This window comes from Lepidochelys kempii, chromosome 2 (assembly GCF_965140265.1).
Source record: "Lepidochelys kempii isolate rLepKem1 chromosome 2, rLepKem1.hap2, whole genome shotgun sequence".
Lineage (NCBI taxonomy): Eukaryota > Metazoa > Chordata > Testudines > Cheloniidae > Lepidochelys > Lepidochelys kempii.
This window is the reverse complement of record NC_133257.1, coordinates 186,781,038-186,800,803: the sequence shown is the minus strand read 5'-3', so window position 1 is coordinate 186,800,803 and position 19,766 is coordinate 186,781,038. Positions and strand designations below refer to the sequence as shown.

Below are 19,766 nucleotides of genomic sequence, written 5' to 3'. Positions count from 1 at the left end.
TCCATCTATCTTTTACATCTTTGGCTGGCAGCAGACGGTGCAGAAGGACTGCATGCCATCCACATCTCAGGGCTGCTCGGCAGAAGATGGTACAATACGACTGCTACCCATCCTCATCTCTTGCCTGCCTGGCAGAAGATGGTACAATACGACTGCTAGCAATCCATATCGCCTGCCTGCTCACCATAAGATGGTTCAATAGGACTGACTGCAGGACTAAAGAGAATGACTTGATCAAGTCACTCCAAATTTAGTCCCTGCGCCCATGTCTGTCCAGGCGCTCCCGGCTGACACGGCCAGGAGCAACTCGGACATGACGATGATGGCTACCAGTCCTATTGTACCGTCTGCTGCCACAAGGCAATGGGTTGCTGCTACTGTATAGCAATGCAGTACCGCGTCTGCCAGCACCCAGGAGACATATGGTGACGGTTACCTGAGCGGGCTCCATGCTTGCCGTGGTATGGCGTCTGCACAGGTAACTCAGGAAAAAAGCCGCGAAACGAATGTCTGCCCTTGCTTTCACGGAGGGAGGGAGGGAACGGGGGCCTGAGGATATGTACCCAGACCCATCCGTGGCAATGTTTTAGCCCCACCAGGGATTGGGATCTCAACCCAGAATTCCAATGGGCAGCGGAGACTGCAGGAACTGTGGGATAGCTACCCACAGTGCAACACTCCGGAAGTCGACTCTAGCCTCAGTACTGTGGAAGCGCTCCACCAAGTTAATTCACTTAATGCACTTAGAGCATTTTCTGTGGGGACACACACACTCGAATATATAAAACCGATTTCTAAAAAACCGACTTCTATAAATTCGACCTAATTTCGTAGTGTAGACATACCCTAAGAGTGTTTGTTTGGCACCAACAAATCAGTTAAGGCCAGTGATAGCTCTGGTTACAGAACGCAATAGATTCAGTAGCCTTTTCTTTACAAAGAGGTTTAAGAGACCTGAATTACTTCAGACTGCATACTCAGTCTTGACTTGCACCTCAGGAGTAATGACCATCTGAAGAAAGTTAACCCCAAACCATTCCTGGGAAGAGGTTAGTGGCAGGTGATTTTTCAGTAGCATTCATGTAAGTCTCTATAGGGTAAAAGAAATCCCAAGTTTCGAGTGAAGAAACTTTCTTGACTTAAATTAGATGCAACTGTTGAATCTGTAAAGGTTTTCTGAGACATCTTGACTAAACTTAAATATGCAAATAAAGAACAATCTGAAATAAACAAACAAATAACTCAATAAAGACACAAACCTCAGTTTCCTCGTACAAGTAAATCTCCTTTTGGGAGGATTAGTAATCTTTCCAGTTACCATTCCATATGTTTCACTGATTCCCAGATTCTGGAGGCTACCATGAAACATCTGTCTTCTGGTTTCTTTGAAGATCAGCCAGGAGAATTTTCCCAGAGAGCTCTCTGGGGTTTGTGATGAGTTGTCCTATCATTAAGAGTTTAGAAGAGCTCACTCTTGATGCCAAATCTCTTTGAAAGATGAGGGTGGCTGCTTTACTTTCCTTCTTGATCTTGGAGATACTTAAGAATGGAGAATTTTCCTTTTTCCAGATAAACACTGAGATAAAATGAAATGCAAAGAACCGAAACACAACCAATATAAGTGTTCCTTGTAAGCTACTGCTGTTGGGATGCCAATACCTCTTTCATCAGAGAATGGCTGGTAAAAATAACTTCATTTATTAGTTTAAATGATATCACCAGGTAGCTAGAAATTCACTGGCAGCTAAATGCAAAGCTTTGGAAAAGAAAACTACAGAAATTTAAAAACCTCCATATTCACGGTAAAGCATAGAAAATAAAATGAAATAGCATGAACACACAGCAATCTACAGTTTACTCTTTTAAAGTAAACTTTAAAATGTTTGCCTTAGAACATTCCAACCAAAACTTCATTTTCCCTTTATTGCAGAAGAAAAAACAAATTGAGATAACTACATAATCCATCAACTTTTGATGAATATTTGGAGTCAGAGGTTATGCCTAACAAAATTTCATTTGCATGTCTGCAGTGGAACACTACAGAGATCTCACTCATTGCTTATAAAATCAATGATTCAAACAAGGAAGGAACCAGTAAAGCTCAGGAACTATTGATAGGAGGTAGTGGAGGTGGTGGTGTCTTTCTATTGTTGTTGTTGTTTGTTGTTTTTTAATTACACAGGAAAGTTAGAGTGAACCAAAACTGTTATTTAAATATGATATTGAAAATTCATGTTATGTTTCCCTGGGGAAAAGTCCTCTTGATAGCAGAACCCTACGATGATTATTCCTGTTTTATTTATTTCTTCTGTATTTATGTGTATTCTTGTGAACTTTGCTGTGGAATGGCTTAAAACAGATTGTGTTAACATACAGCCTCTGGGCCAGATCTGGCCTGCATGAGGATCACATGGCATATCTGGAACCCGCAGAATGTAATCTCTTTTTAAAAAAAAAATAAAGAAGTTTCTATCCCTAAGTGTTGAGAAGATAACCTTTCAAATGTGAATTGAATATAAATCAATGAGCTGCCATCCTGAGTCTGCAGACAGCGTGAAACAGTGACTGAGGTGTGAGCTTGATTTGACCCTTGAAGCTTTAAAAATACCAGCAACCTGCAGTGATGTAAATAATGTAATTCAGATACCCTTACTAAACTAAGCACCCTGAATAGTACTCTAAGGGTATGTCTACACTGGCATAGTTACATCGCTGGCAGTTACATCACCTCTCAGAGAGTGCTGAAGGGAAACCGCTGTTGTGTTTTCACACTGTCAGCTGCCTGCGCAATAGTGTGTTCACACTTGTACCACTTGCAGCGGTATTCGGAGCAGTGCACTCTGGGCAGCTATCCCACAGAGCATCTCTTCCTCTTCTGCCGCTAAGAGTTGTGGGAAGACGGAGGGGGTTGCGTGGCATCCTGGGTCCTTTCCCAATGCCCCGTGATACATTGCTTCGCATCCGAGCGATCCCTGTGCTTCCGTCCACATTTGGCGCCATCTTTCAGTGGTTTGTGTACTGTGCACTCTGCCTCTTTGGTCTGCAGAAATGGATCCCGCACTGTTGACCAACATGCTGCTCGCTCTCACTAACACATCACGAGTGACAGTGGAGCTATTCCTCAAACTACAAAGGCAAGAGAGGAGTTTGACATTCATCTCGCCACATGTAGTAGCTACAGCACGAGATTGCTTGTGGCATTCACGGAGGTGCTGACCACAGTGGAACGCTGCTTTTCTGCTTGGGAACCAAGCACTGAGTGGTGGGATCATATCATCATGCATGTCTGGGATGATGAGCAGTGGATGCAGAACTTTTGGATGAGGAAAGCCACATTCATGGGACTGTGTGATGAGCCTGCCCCAGCCCTGCGGTGGAAGGACACGAGAATGAGAGCTGCCCTGTCGTTGGAGAAGCGCGTGGCGATTACAATGTGGAAGCTGGCTACTCCAGACTGCTATTTATCAGTCGCTAACCAGTTCGGAGTGGGAAAGTCGACCGTTGGACTCATGTTGATGGAAGTGTTCAGGAACATTAATCGCATCCTGCTCCAAAAGAACATGACTCTGGATAATGTGCGTGACATTGTGGATGGCTTTGCACAAATGGGCTTCCCTAACTGCGGAGGGGTGATAGATGGCACGCATATTCCAATTCTGGCACCAGACCACCTAGCACATTAATCGGAAGGGGTATTTCTGTATGGTTCTCCAGGTGCTTGTGGATCACCGTGGGCATTTCATGGACGTTAACGCAGGCTGGTCTGGAAAGGTGCATGACAAACGCATCTTTCGGAACACTGGCCTGTTCAAGAAGCTGCAAGCAGGGACCTTCTTCCCGGACCAGAAGATTACTGTAGGGGAAGTTGAAATGCCCATTGTGATCTTGGGAGACCTTGCCTACCCCTTAATGCCGTGGCTTATGAAGCCATACATGGGGAACCTTGACAGTAGCAAGGAGCAGTTCAACAACAGGCTGAGCAAGTGCAGAATGACTGTTGAGTGTGCGTTTGGCCATTTAAAGGGCCACTGGCGCTGCCTATATGGGAGGCTGGACCTGGCCAATGATAATATTCCTTTGCTTATAGCCGCGTGCTGTACACGCCATAATATTTGTGAAGGGAAGGCTGAAAGCTTCACTCAGGGCTGGACTGCTGAGGCTCAGTGCCTGGAGGCTGAATTTGAACAGCCAGAGACCAGAGCTATTAGAGGGGCGCGGGGTGGGGCCATAAGGATCAGGGATGCCTTGAGGCAGCAATCTGAAGCTGAAAGCCACTAATATTTGTTGCTCTGCTCGGGAGTGCAGTACTTGTAATGCTAGGAGGTGACTGTGATTGGTGAAGATGATGCACTATGAAGGTGTAAGAAAATTGCCTGTTGCTTTGCAGGTCTCTGTTTGCTTTCAATTAATGGAATAAAGGTTGCTTTCAAACCAAAACAATTCTTTTATTAAAAAACAACAACCGGAGCACAGAGACAAATAAAAAAACACATCAGCACTATGGGGAATGGGGGAAGGGAGGGTCCCAGGCAGAGGTGGAGTCCCGGGACGGTTAAAGATTTATGTATGTCCAGGGATCATATTCAATCTTGTCCTTTGGAGTGCAGCAGGTACTGTACTTCAGCAGGGCTAAACTGCAGAGGGACGAGTGTTGAGTGCAGTAGGTACTGGGAGTCCGCAGGGCTGGACTGTGATGGGGGAGGAGTGGAATGCAGCGGGTACAGACTGGAGCCAGGAGGTTGATAAGAGTGTGTTGGCGGGGTCTGGGGGGCGCATGGGAAAGAGTTTTGCAACGGTGGCTGCAGGGGAGGGTGGGTGCGGAGCTGCTTGGTTTGCAGTGCTAGTAGTGCCTGGAGTGTGTCCGCTTGGGGCTCCATAACGTTTAAAAGCCGCTCCGTGGCTTCATTCTGGTGTGCCGCGTTCTCTTCTCGCTGTCCCTCCACTCCTTTGATTCTTGTTTTTCGGCCACAGAATGCAGCATGACATCACGCAGAAAGTCCTCTTTAGTTTTTTGTGGCCTCTTTCTAATTCTACGCAGCCATTCAGCCAGCGATAACAAAATGGGAGGCTGGGCTCCCAAGGTCCTCTCTGTGAAGCCAAAATGCAACATTTTACAGAAGCAGACTGCTGATTCAGTGATTTAAAACACAGCCACTATTTACATACTTGTCACTAACTGGCTGACCCAGGCAAGCACACATGAGCCACAAGACCCCGAAAATGGTGAGTAACTGCAGGGGCAGGGGAACTCAGAGTTCCAGGACCGAACTGTACACTGGGCACATGGCTCTTGGGGAGAGCCAGCACTGTAGGGTGGGGCCTTATAATCATTCCTGTCCCCACATTTTCCACAGGCTGTGTTCATTATGGAAGATATCTCGCTGCTGAGGGTGAGCAGGGAATCAAGGGAGGGTCTTCTCCAAGACTGCGGCTTCCACCCTGGCCCTTATGCAGCTCGCCTATGTGCAGCAATGGACCGTCCACCCCTGTGACGGCAGAGTGGCGTGGGAAAGTTACTCTTAATGGGGCAAGAAACAAAGCAGCTCTGCCAAAGAACCTGCAGCAGCGGATTGCCCAGTATCTCCATGAGAGTTTTGTGGAGATCTCTGAGGCAGATTCCTGTGAAGTGAGTGAGTCAACCAACACCCTGTTCCGCCGCTCCAACTAGGCATGTGGTGGTATGCGCATCATACAGACACAAGCCTGCTTTCTGCAACCCTCCTGCCTCCAACAACTTGCTTCAACGATTCCTAAAATCAAAGCCACTTACCAGGGGCCTCCTCTCCTGTTTGCGCTTCACCAAGCTCCAACTGCTGTGACTGGCTAACCTCCTCCAGGGTAGAGAAGAGCTCCTGGCTGCATGCATCTCTGACCTCTGAGTTATCCTCTGACTCTGGGTCCCCCTCCACATCCTCGTCCAAGATTTCCTCCTCCTGGCTCAGTCAACCCTTGACTGGCCCGTGAGCCACTGAAGTATCCAGTGGCCTTTGCAGTGGAGGTGGGTTGCCACCGAGTATTGTGTCCAGCTCTTAGTAGAACCAGCAGCTTGTGGGCTCAGCACTGGATGGCCATTTGCCTACCACACCTTGTGGTAGGCATTCCACAGCTCCTTCACTTTGACCCTGGACTGCAGTGTGTCCCGGTCATGGCCCCTTTCTGTCATGCATCGTGAAATCTGTCCATAGCTATCATAATTCCTACGGCTGGAGTGCAGCTGGGACTGGACAGCCTCCTCTCCCCAAATGCTGATGAGGTCCAGCAGCTCGGCATTACTCCAAGTGGGGGATCGCCTGGTGCGTGGAACAGGCATGGCCACCTGGAACGATGCGCTGAGACCGCTGCATGCGTCACCGAGCAAACAGGAAGGGGACTTTCAAAATTCCCAAGGAATTTAAGAGGTGGGGCTCATGGTTGGTTACCTGAGGGCAGAGCAATAGAGTTCAAACTGATGACCAGAGAGGTGAGAACAGGCATTGTGGGACACCTCCTGGAGGCCAATCGCAGCGCTGTAATCGACCAGGGTGTCTACACTGGCACCGTGGTGCTGAAGGCCCGGCGCAGAAAGCCGTACGCCTCTCGTCGGGGTGGTTTTTTTACAGCGCTGCAACTGCACAGTTTCTGCGCACTAAGTGGCTTGGCAGTGTGTGCACCTCGGGAGTTACACCACAGAAAGCTGCTTCACTGCGCAGAAACTTGCCAGTATAGACAAGACCCTAAGTACATATAAAGAAATATAACACGAGGGTGGTAATTTTTTCCTCTTCTGTTTCTTCTTGGCTTTTCTTTTCTTTCCCATTCTAGCCATTACAATATATTATTTTTTCTTGCATTAACACCTATTTTTTGTACTTATTTAAAATTTACTTTTGGGGCTGTCTGCAGATACACATAAACATATTTTGTGTTCAGAGCTGCAGTAAACCTCAAACTATTACGTTTGTCTTTTTCATTCCATACAGGGGTCTTTTTGACAGCAAATGCCACAATGATGAGATATACCTCACTTTGCTGTGAAAACAGCATTCTTAAAATATTTCAGCTACATCTCTCACTGGTAAAACATAACCTTCAGTGTCAAAGACTGCCACCTGACTTTGTGCAATTTAATAGATCTGAATTCTAGAAGTGCAGAGGGAAAGGTTCTGATTCAGAAAATTTTAGTAATTGATTCTGCATTCCTTCTACACTCAAAACTCCTCTTCAATTTTAGAGAACACTGTTACTGAGTTCATTAATGAGCGTTGAGTGTGCGAGGAATGGAGCATTATGGTCCGTAGGCCTCAATCCTGCAAATACATACTTATACATGGGCCAAACTTCATGCATGTGAGCAGTCCTACTGAACTTAGTCACGTGCTTAAAGTTAAGCACATGTATAAGTGAATGCAGGATCAGGGTCTTAGAAGAAAATTTTGGAATGGTTTACACTGGAATCTGTTGTGACTCTCTCAAATGCGTTTTATATAGCATTAAGGGTTGGAAAATGCCTTATTTTTAAAGATTTTATTTTAATCCATAAAGGTTGAACTCTGCTTAAAAGTCTGCCAGCTTTATTCATTTAACATTAATGATTATATTGCCTCAACACTATTAAAATCCTGTTGATTAAAGGTGATGATGATATTTCTCTAACAAGTGAGGCTATGTCTATACTACAGACCTTAGAGCGGCACAGTTGTACTGATGCAGCTGCACCGATGTAAGGTCTCCCATGTAGCTGCTCTATGCCAGTGAGAGAGAGCTCTCCCACCAGCATAATTAAACCACCTCCAGTGAGTGGGGGTAGCTATGTCTGCAGGAAAGCGTCTCCCACTGGCATAGTGCTATCCACACCAGTGCTTTTGTTGGTGAAACTTTTGTCAGTCAGTGATGTGGTTTTTTTCACATCTCTGACCGACAAAAGTGTTAGGGTAGACAAAACCTTAGTTAATAGGTTTCAGTGAAAAGTAAAATAATTGAAACATTTAGACCTGTAGTTAGTCTTTTTGACAAAACTGCAAAACAGGTTGGTCTTGGGCCATGTCTGTAGTTGTTACTGTGAGGTACCTAGCATATTTGTAGGAGCTTAATAATAATAATAATAATAATAATTAATAATATAATAAATATAGTGTTTTTACTCTCCTGGGGTGAAACTGCTGCTTCTGAAATCTAGGATATTCTTTTAGCAATAATTCAGTTACTTAATACTACTATCATTATTATTTATACAGTGTCACAGATGTGCATAATGCTTTATATGCAAATAAAAGATACAGTCCCATCTTACATTGTAGGTGTCCAGTCCTACAAAGTGCTGAGCGCCTCCTGGGAGGACAGAAGGTGCTCAACTTTCATTGATGTCAGTGAGTACTCAGGTCCCATATCCTACAGGAATCATTCTTCTCTCATTTTACACCAGTTATACACCATTCTAACTCCAGTGAATTCAGTGGAGTTACTTCTGAGTTACACCAGCATAAGTGAGAAAAGAATCGGAGTATATACGTTTGGGCCTAGGGTTAGATAAAACATGAAATAGCACAGGGATGAGGATTGATGGGCGTCAATCCACAAAAAACTATACGAACACTAAACCCAGCTCTGGGCAACTCTGTGCATCTAGTATATTCAGGATAGGAGATTAAAAAGAGGGCTCCACAGGTTAGAGCTAAATTATTAAAGCCATTGAAGCCAGTGGGCTTTTGCCCTATTTTAATAGGATCAGGATTTGTCTTTTAGTATTTTTTTGTAACTCTCCCATAGCAAACATATATTAAAATCATTTTTTCAAAAAGAGGTAAAAATCATATAAGCATTAGAATGTTGATATTACATTTCAGACAATTAGCAACAGACTGAAACAGTGATTGGCTCCATACAGCTGTTATGCAGAAATATAGTGAGCAGCCCTGTTTTATGCTAATTAATATACTTCACAAAGGGTATTGTGTGTGAAAAGGCTTCAACTTTTTGAAAAGAACTTCACAGGCAACCAGCCAAGTGGAACAATTTGTTATGAAGAGGCTTAGGTCTCAGGCCAGCCAACCTTTACTTAAGAGTGCTTGTTAAAACATAAACTGTTTATCCAATATCTGTTGAATATTCAAGCATGAGGGCACCTTGTGGTCATCTGGAAATATTGTTGAATTAAACACTGTTAGATGAGTGTGTTGTTATAGTCCTCCTTTCTCTCATCAGGAGCCTCCCTGCCCCGCACAAATGAGCTGCTCAGAAATGGTCTCTTCTGTATAAATATTTCATTTCCCTCAGTTTTCATTGTGCAATTCCACAGTGTCCTAAAACAATTTCTTCCATGTTTTGAAAAATCGTTTTTATGATGTATTTGTATTGCAGTAGGGCCTAGGAGCCCCAGTCACAGGCCAGGACCCCATTAGGCTAGGCACTCTACAAACACAAAACAGAGTCCCTCCCTGCCCCACAGACCTTACTATAGACAAGGGACAACAGGTGGAGACAGGCAGGCAGAGCACAATGAAACAATAAGACAGTATTGGCCAGCATGACAGGCAGTGGTATCAGTACCCCAACTACTTAACCATTGCCCAGTTTTTATAGGCCACACAGCAAGGGAGAGTTTTAAGGAGGGATTTGAAGAAGGAAGATGAGATGGTTGGGTGGATATTTATGAGAGCTTCTCTGTGTGACAGGCAGCATGGGAGAAAGGTGCTTGTTTCAAAATGCAACAATTGGGTGAGGAAAATGGCATCAATGAGCGGCAGGTGAAAGTTGACATTGTGATAATCCATGACAAATCATAGGAAAGGTTGGGGATAGGCTGTGAAGAGCCTTGAAAGTGAAGACATGTAGTTTGTGTTTGGTGCCATTGAGAAGGGGGAGCCAGTGGAAGGATTCAAAGACAGGATTGACATGGTCAAAGTGATGAAGTACACAATGATCTTTGCAGAAGTTATTGAATAGATAGAAAACTGGACCCTTTTCAAGTCAAATGTTGCAATATATTATTGTCTAACAATAGATCAGATATGCTGCACACCTTTTGTCACTTCAGCATGATATTGTCATGTCATTATATTCACAGGCTTGATTAAAGATTAGGGCTGTCAAGCAATTAAAAAAATAATAGAATACCATTTATTTAAATATTTTTAGATGTTTTCTACATTTTCAAATATATTGATTTCAATTACAACACAGAATACAAAGAGTAAAGTGCTCACTTTATATTTATTTTTATTACAAATATTTGCACTGTAAAAACCAAAAGAAATAGTATATTTCAATTCACCTAATACGAGTACTGTAGTACAATCTCTTTAGCATGAAAGTTGAACTTACAAGTGTAGAATTATGTACAAAAAGTTGGTTACAATTTGCAGGAGATAATGCTGCCTGGTTCTTGTTTACAATGTAACTTGGAAGTGAGAACAGGAGTTTACATGGCACTGTTGTAGCCGGCATAGCAAGATATTTACGTGCCAGATGCGTGAAAGATTCATATGTCCCTTCATGCTTCAACCACCATTTCAGAGGACGTGTCCATGCTGATGATGGGTTCTGGTCAATAACGATCCAAAGCGGAGCGGACTGATGCCTGTTCATTTTCACATCTGAGTCAGATGCCACCAGCAGGAAGCTGATTTTCTTTTTTGGTGGTCCGGGTTCTGTAGTTTCCGCATCGGAGTGTTGCTCTTTTAAGACTTCTGAAACCATGCTCCACACTCATCCCTCTCAGATTTTGTACTGAAGTCCAACCTTGGGTCAAATGCTGTAGCTATTTTTAGAAATCTCACATTGGTACCTTCTTTGCATTTTGTCAAATCTGCTGTGAAAGCGTTCTTAAAACGAACATGTGCTGCGTCATCATCCAAGACTGCTATAACATGAAATGTGGGTAAGACAGAACAGGAGACATACAATTCTCCCACAAGGAGTTCAGTCACACATTTAATGAACGCATTATTTTTTTAATGAGCATCATCAGCATGGAAGCATGTCCTCTGGAATGGTGGCTGATGCAGGAAGGGGCATATGAATGTTTAGCATATCTGGCACATAAATACTTTGCAACGCCAGCTACAAAAGTCCCATGTGAATGCCTGTTCTCACTTTCAGGTGACATTGTAAATAAGAAGCAGGCAGCATTATCTCCCATAAATGTAAACAAACTTGTTTGTCTTAGCGATTGGCTGAACAAGAAGTAGGACTGAGTGGACTTGTGGCCGCTAAAGTTTTACATTATTTTGGTTTTGAGTGCAGTTATGTAACAAAAAAAATCTACATTTGTAAATTGCGCTTTCACGATAGACATTGCACTACGGTATTTGTATGAGGTGAATTGAAAAATACTATTTCTTTTGTTTATCATTTTTACAGTGCAAATATTTGTAATAAAAATAATATAAAGTGAGCACCGTACACTTTGCATTCTGTGTTGTAATAGAAATCAATATATTTGAAAATGTAGAAAAACATCCAAAATATTTAATAAATTTCAATTGGTATTCTATTGTTTAACAGTGCGATTAATCGCAATTAATTTTTTTGAGTTAATTGTGTGAGTTAACTGCGATTAATCAATAGCCCTACTAAAGATTTGTTAAAACACCCTAAGTGCTGTGTGAGTTTACTGTTTTTCAAGTACTGTGTCAGTCAATGCCATCTGCCTAGCTCTGTCCTTCTTTGAAGTGGCACACAAAACCTCATTGTGGGCTTAACAGGTCATCCCCACTATTCCGTCATCTCAACTGTACAGTCTATATTTTACATAAGAATTCTCTGGTCCAAATTATTCTGTTACACAAGCATATGTATAGAGAAAATCCACTAATATCCATGGAGTTAGTTTGGATGTACAGGGTGTATCTGAGAGCACAATTTGTCCCTCAGTTTTTTGTCTGAATGAGGAACACAGATTTTAGATTTAATTCCACATGCTGAGTTCAGAATATTGACTCCCTAGCTTCCAAAGTCTTCCAGTAGCTGTAAGGGCCAGTGTGACTCCCAACTGCACAGAATTTGAATTCCTGAGTTTATCCAGTTCCGTGTACTGCTGAATTAGACTGAATTTCCATTCTGGAAACTGGTTTTTGAAAGTATGATAAGTTTACTATCAATAAAAATATTTTTCTCATAATACATCTTTACTGGTGGGCCCTGGGATCTGAGTATCTACAACTGAGGTTAACCTCTAGCACAGTACTTTAGTTTCACATTCAGCATGAACCATGACATCCAGAGTCCCCAAAGCAGGCCTGGTCTATACCAACTGACTGGCATACCTTGTAATCATAACATGCGTGCAGCACCTCATGCCAACACATAATAGCCATCATAAGTGTTTCACAAATATTAGTTGTACTGGTTTGTTGCTATACCTGAGATGAGGTCTTTAGCTGTGTAGTATTGGATGATTTCTTCCTAGACTAACTCCAACCAACAATGCAATGTTTTGTGTTGGGAAATTATCCAAAAACCTCTGCTGCCAACAACACAGCTGAGCACTACTAGTGCTTCAGGAATCCCAGAACGTATTGGTACAACCATGCTTGTAAGTAGAGCTGTGTGAATAATTATTTGTTTTGGTTCATGGCAGGGCCGGCTCTACAGTTTTTGCCGCCCCAAGCACTGAAAAAAACTGCTGCCGCGGATGGCAAAAGGAAGAAGTTGCCACCGATTTGCCACCACAGCCGGCAAAGAGGAGAAGCTGCCGCCGAATTGCTGCACTACCGCCCCAAGCACCTGCTTGGAATGCTGGTGCCTGGAGCCAGCCCTTGTTCATGGGTAATTCCAAAAAAATGGGGGGGGGGGGAAATCATTTTGGGTCAAACAGAAAAAATGTTTTGAAATTTTCAGTAAATCAAAAAGTAAGAAGAAAAAAGTGGGGGAGGTATTTTGTTCATACTGAAAAGAAAAGTGTAATTTCAATTTTGAGTGTTTTAAAAATAAGTTGGAAGGCAATTTCTAAAGGAACCAAAAAATCAAAACATTTAATTTTGCAAATGTAAATAAATGTTCAGATTCTTGAGATTTTGTTTGTTTTTTGACATGAACAATTTAGCAAACTACTTTGCAAAGTGTTTGTGTTGCTGAATCTGAATTTTTTTGGCAGAAAAAAGTTTTGGACAGAAAGAACTAGCCCAGCTCAGGTTGTAAGATGTGTTATGTGAACACCAAAATGGTTCTGTCAGAAGCTTTGTTGCTGTGTGAACCTGCTAAATTCCTGCAAGAATAAGTTTGACCATCATGTCATGCAACTCATGTCCTTGCAACAGATTCCTCACTTAATGGAGACACACTGTAAGGATTTATTTTGTAAAATTTCCCATCATTGCTCCCACTAATAGGAAAATTTAAGAAAAAAGTCCTTTTTACTGGTGACAGTACATTGTTTCAATGACATATTAGTGCTGACCTTGATCTTTCACACAAAGTGCATTGTATCTGCCACCTGGAGAGGGATCATTTTCAATGTTAACATCGATAGCTTTCACACTCTGCTGGTTGCTGCCTGTCTTACTGCACACCATTGTCCTAAAATAGAGAAGAAGGAGAAAAAAATCAGAAGTTCTGCAGGAAGTGTACTGCACATATAGGTGAAATTGGTTGGCCTTATATCACTTCAGTCAGGGAATAGCATTGCATCCGTCTTTATATTGTCAGCACTGAACTTCTGAGGGGCTTGCACTGGGGTACTAATGTGGAAAAGACCATTCTGGGAAAGAATAGATAAGAGAGACAAGTAATTTTTTAAAATGCCGGGTCATATATTAATTCAAGGCCACAGGAAGCACTAAAAGTTTAGGACTGGCATTTGAAAGAGTGATAGCACATTTCAGTTTGTGCACAGTATGTCTAAACATTGGGACAAATCCCAAGTCCTGCCTAAGGACCATATTTTGCTTCACTTACAACAGTGTAAATCCACAGCAACAATGTTGGCTTCCACAGTGTGCTCCAGATTGAAAACAGTTTAAATCAGAGCAGAATTTGGCCTTCTGTCTTTTTTAGTTCTTTACTCAAGTAAACACCTATTAAAGTGGGAGTTTAATAGGCTTTAATAGGAGTTTTGTCTGAGTACAAATTAGGTAAAGATTCCAGGATTTCCTATTATCACCAATAATTCAAAATAATTTATTAAAATAATACCTTTAGGATTTTATCATGTTTGTTCAGTTAATCCCTGTTTGCCACTGATTTGCAACATTGTAGGCAAGTCACTTCAATTTTCTGTCTCAGGGTATATCTACACTGTGCAGTTTTCAGCTCAAGTGGATGTATATACACTAGCTTTGATCAAGCCAGCATGCTATCAATAGCAATGTAGTCACAGTGGCGCAAGCAGCAGCATGGGCTAGCTGCCCAAGTATAATCTCCTCCAAGATCCTTTGTGTATACTCACAAGGTTGCCCCATGCCACCAGCTGTGCAGCCTTGGCTAAGCTGCTGTTTTTAATGCACTACCTGGATTATAGCTAGTGTGTTTTTGTATACCCAAACTGGAGATTACACCTCCAGCTGCAGCATATATGTACCTTAGTTACTACACCTATAGAATGGCAATAATATTTACTCACCTACCTATATCCCAGAAGTGTTGTGAGGATTAATTAATCTCTAATGTCTAAAGGCATCAGCTCCATAACAAAAATGTGATCTCTGCCCCGAAAAGCTGATGGTCAAAATCTATCTTAAGTAGATCTGGCCTTCCTCACTGTAGTATCTGACCACCTCACAACTCCCTTGTGAGGTAGGGCAGTGCCATTATCCCCATTTTATAGAAGAGGAACTGAAGCACAGAGAGGCTAAGTGACTTGCCCAAGGTCACACAAGAAGTCTGTGGCAGAGTAGAAAATTAAATCCACATCTCCTGAGTCCTAGAGCAATGCTTTAACTATTGGATTATCCTACAGTAGGGGGAGAAAGCAAACAAATAGAGGAATAAAAGGTAACAATGAGACAATTATGATCAACGTGATAAGCAGCAGTCAGAGCACACCAGCTAACCATTGTTGAGTTTTTTGTAGGTGTTGAAGCGGAGGTGAGTTTTAGGAAGCAATTTGAAGGAAGCAACGTGGTGGTTTTGCAGATTTTTACAGGGTGCTCTTTCTAAGTGTAATGGGGGACAGAAGAGCATGAAGGTGCTTAGTGGAAAATTAGACAATTAGGCAATAAAGTCTGGCATCAGACAGTGGAGATGGGAATATACATCTGATAGAATATGAAAAATGATAAATAGGGTGAATAGTCAAAGGAGGGTCTTAAAAGTAAAGACAAGTAGTTGTTATTGTACTGCAGCTGTGAATCTGGGAAACAATATAAACCTTTCTAAGACTGATACAAGACGTGCTTAGGGGCCATTACTGGGTGAGTGGATAGGCACAAAAATGGTACAAAGTGCACTTCTACTGTGAAAAGTGACTCTTGAAAACTGACACCCACATTTTTAGTGTCTGTGATTTCAGATCAAATATGCTCCATTTACAAGCAGAATATGTGTTTTGTTTTTCCCTCCCTGCAAGCCTTGAAAACTCAGCTCGAGACCCTGTAGTCAAGCTAATCTCTTTTTTTCCTTATACATCTTCCTCACCAACAATTAAGGTTCTGTAGAACAAATTATGTCCTCATTGGCACTTATGCAATCCCACCATCTTCCAGTTAGGCCCTCAGTAACACCTATTCCATCCTATTGCCTTAAATGAGTTTTAACAAAAGTGACAAATTCGAACTAAGTATACAATTATGTTGATGTTGAACAAAAAAGGGCATAGAATCCATCTCTCTCCCTCTTAGATATGGTGTCTCTACAGAACTAAGAGGAGCAATCAGTAGTATATTATAGATGAAGCTGTTAGCACTGCCTATACTTATGGCTACCCAACACTTACCATTATAAGATCCTATTTTGAGTTGCTTATAATTTTGATTAACTTTACCTGTTCAGGCTGAAACTTCCCATGCTGGTGTCTACCTTAGGCTGAATTTTTTTGGAAAATTTCAGCAAAAATTGGTTCAGACATTTCCAAGGATTAGATTAGGGAAAAATACACTGTTTTGCCCAAGCTAAAAAAAATCATTGAGAAACTGTAGCACCTTCATGCTTTAGAGAAGGGACATGACATTTTGGCAAGGATACACTAGATGGCAGGGGTCGGTTTTGTTTTCTGTTTTTTGCCGTTCTTTTGAAAATCTGCTTGAATTTGGCCAAGTTGAAAGCCTCTGAAAAATCTTTTCCCATATGCTTAGCAGAGACTTGTTAGACTTTGGCAGCTAAGTTCTCCAAAGACTCCATCTTCACTGAGTATGCTCCATCCCAAAGATGCAGGGGCTATGCAATTGTACCACTCTACTTGGCACTAGTGAGACCTCAGCTGCGGTATTGTGTCCAGTTTTAGGCACAACACTTTAAGAAAGATGTGGATAAATTAGAGAAAGACCAGAGGAGAGCAATAAAAATGCTAAAAGGTTTAGAAAACCTGACCTATGAGGATAGGTTAAAAAGAAAACTGGCTATATTTATTCTTGAGAAAGGAAGCCTGAGGGGAGACTGATAAGTCTTCCTATCATACTTATATGTGTATATGTTTTTACGTGTTCAAAATATTGTTATTCTTAAAAATTGTTTTGAATGCTTACAAACTTAAAACAATATTAATGAACTATTCAAATATACTACATCACAAAAATTGATGGTCTCATTACTTCCTTTTAACTTTCTAGAATAGTTAAAAATGTCATTTACGAGTTGATATCAGAATCTAATTTCTGGCACCATAAACAAAATACAAGTTATGTTCATGTAAATATTTCATCATACAGAAGTTCAAAAAAATGAAAACTTGGAAAACCTCATCAGAAAGTCCCCCTCACACACACCCCACATCCCACCCTTCTGATGCATTTTTTCCTCCTGGAGAAACAATACTGCACTTAATGGGCTCATTTTACATAAAAAGCATTCATATGTGTGCGTGTGCATGTGCATTCACACATGCATGTGTGAGTAGGAAGGAAATCTTTAGATTTTCCCTCCTACTGTATAAGGACATGGTCCTGCCAAGACTTATGCCCATGCTTAACTTTACTATTGAAATAAATGGAATTACTCATGGTAATAAATTAGTCTTGCAACGTCTGTGCCTAGCTGTTTGCTCCTTTCAACTGTAACAATTTGTTTGCATCATTTTATATGCAAACAGAGTCTCACTGAAAGTCATTGGGACGAAAATTAGATTTAACTGCCTAAATCACTTAGGCTTTGCAATGCTGAGCAGCGAAACGTCTAAATATCTTTAAAAGTCTGGATCTATGTGTCTAAAGTTTAGTGCCCAAAATCTGAGGCAATCAGAATTAGAGAGTGAAAATTTGCCCCACAGTAAATTTAGTGGGAATTTTGGTCACTCCTGATCTCTGAAAATCAATCCATGTCCCTTTGGCTCTGACAGCACTGGAGCTGGAAGGTGTAATTTCCAGCTCAAGGAGACATACCTGCGCTTGCTCTGATCAAGCTAGAGCACTAAAAACAGAAGGTAGGTGTGGTGGTGCAAGTGGCAGGATGGGCACTGCCCGGAATACAGTCTCATCCAAGACCCTAGATATATATTCACGTGATTAGTGCCACTTGCACCACTCTGGTTAGCACGGATATGTCTGCTCCAGCTGGAAATTACACCTTACATCTCCAGTGTAGGCGTACTCTGTGTGTGCCTAAGTAAGGACTCAATGCCTGATCTTAGGCATCCAGTTCTGAAAATTTGAGCCTGCATTTTCTGACTTTTAATCCTCTGTTCTAGCTATTATCCACTACTGCAGCCCAAAGCACTACTAGTCAGTGTGCTATTTCTGGGATAGACTAAAAATTTCTCTTTGGCTGATGGATCCTTGGAATTTTGCTATCATGTCCAAAATAGGATGCTGTGAATCATATGTAGGATTGTGTGTTTAAAAAACAAAGTGCTTTTTAATTTTTTTCAGATGCCATATAAAGTTCCTGTGTGGTTTGCTATTGCAAGGATATAGGTGATGGAAATCTAATATAGTACATTGACTTGTTAATTCTTAGAATAGCATTTATTAGTTACTGTTGATAGAAATAAGACTTAATAAAAAGGCTATGAAGTAAGTAATTTTTACCATTATACACAAAGTAAGACTCCAGTGTGTTTGACCTTTTGAATCCCTTACAAAAAGATCCAAACGGTTGGATTTATAGCTAAACCATGTTCCTTCATTACATTTAAAAAATGAAATGCTCTTCCTGTAGATTAATTCATTCCTGCTTCAAACAAGATTTTAAGTGACACTGCACTTAAGAGTTTAACTTGGTACTGTATATTATAAAATTAGAATTATGAATTTGTTTTGATTAAAATTGAAAACATCCAGATACAATTTCTCTGGGAATGAAGAAATCCTGTCTCATGTAAATAGGGAAATAACAAAAGCCTATTTGATTCTTCCAACTCCACATTCTCTGTCTGTATGCTTCCTGCCTAGAGCCCAATCCTGCAAGGTGCTGAGCATTTCCTGTGAGGTGTTGACTGCACTCAACCCCCACTGAGCCCTTCAAATGAGAGGGCTCAGCACCTTATACCACTGGGTTTAAGGATCCAGCTGGCCTATAAAGCCTTACTTGACTGTTTGAAGTCAATAGGCCTACTTGTGTGAGAGTAGCAAAATCAGGGCCTTTTCTGTAAATTCTTTGGGATGGTGTAGGGAGCCAGGGTGGCTCCCCTCCGAACCAGAGGGTAAAGAGCCACCCTCTGAGTCTGAGCAGGCGGGGCCAGGCTAAGCTTCCGCCAATCCCCGGAAGGGGAAGAGTGGGACAGGAAGTACAAAGGGCGGGGCCCTCTGCCCAATGAGGAGAGCACCAGAGAGGGAGACAGACACAGGCTGCTGGCTCCTCCCTTGCGATCCTGCTGCTGACCCAGGCGAAGCCCTGGGCAAGGAGGAGCCTGACCGGGGGGAAGGCCTGTGGCAACCAGGGCTGCCGGCCGCTGAATACCCAGAGGACCTGGAGGGGCCTGACTGCAGCCCGGGCCAGCGTGAGTCTGATACCGAGGGGGAGTGGGGGTGGCCCGCAACGGAATACCCGGAGGAACCGGAGCTGCCCGCAGCGGATTACCCGGAGGAGATGGATGATCCGGAGCTGCCCGCAGCGGAATACCCGGAGGAGATGGAGGGACCGGAGCGACCCGCCTGAGAGAGACCGGGTAGGAAGTAGCCCAGTGACCCAACTACACCGTGGGGTGGGTGTGTTTGGTCAGCGGGTGCGGATTGCCCCGCTGACCCAGCGGCGGGACCTTCACCTCCCGCCACTGTCAGGGCCCTGGGCTGGAACACAGTGGAGTTGGGTGGGCCTGCGTTCCCCTACCCCAGCGTTCCCCTGCCGGAGGGGCGCGCTACTGACTCTTGCCGGCACGCCCCTGCCGGAGGGGCGTGCTACTGACTTCGGCCGGCACACCTTCCCGCTAATTCCCCAATGCCCGGGAGGTGGGGCCGAGGCCTGCCACGGAGACCATTGCTCTCCATCGCCCCTAGGGGCTCGGAGGACCGACCGACGCCTGTCACAGATGGGTATATGTCTTTCTACATGTCTGTAAAGTGCCAACTGCTATAGAAACAGTTATTGGTGAAGCATGTAGCAGAGCTGATAACAAAAGCTGTACATGTATCTCAATTCTAAAGGGTCATTTTCAGATGCTTGTACCTTTGTTAAACTTTTCCCTTTGGGACTAAAATATATGAATTTATTTTAAAGGGTTTGTGCAAAAACAGCAAAGCTTTGCTGAAATCAGAGCCAGAAAG

General features: G+C 42.7%; 2 protein-coding genes across 3 annotated transcripts in view; one reads left to right on the top strand and one right to left on the bottom strand.

Annotated features, from left to right (window-relative positions):
• Positions 1-19,766, top strand: part of CRTAP (cartilage associated protein) — a 142,770-nt gene that overhangs the window by 71,055 nt on the left and 51,949 nt on the right. For both annotated transcript variants that reach the window (XR_012157463.1, XR_012157462.1), the window contains exon 8: positions 12,557-12,744. The gene's annotated coding sequence lies outside the window, so the exon portion shown is untranslated. The remainder of the gene's footprint in view (positions 1-12,556; positions 12,745-19,766) is intronic.
• Positions 1-19,766, bottom strand: part of SUSD5 (sushi domain containing 5) — a 71,083-nt gene that overhangs the window by 30,913 nt on the left and 20,404 nt on the right. Inside the window, exon 3 of the mRNA XM_073333072.1 lies at positions 13,376-13,494. Within this exon, the coding sequence (XP_073189173.1) occupies positions 13,376-13,494 (119 nt within the window). The remainder of the gene's footprint in view (positions 1-13,375; positions 13,495-19,766) is intronic.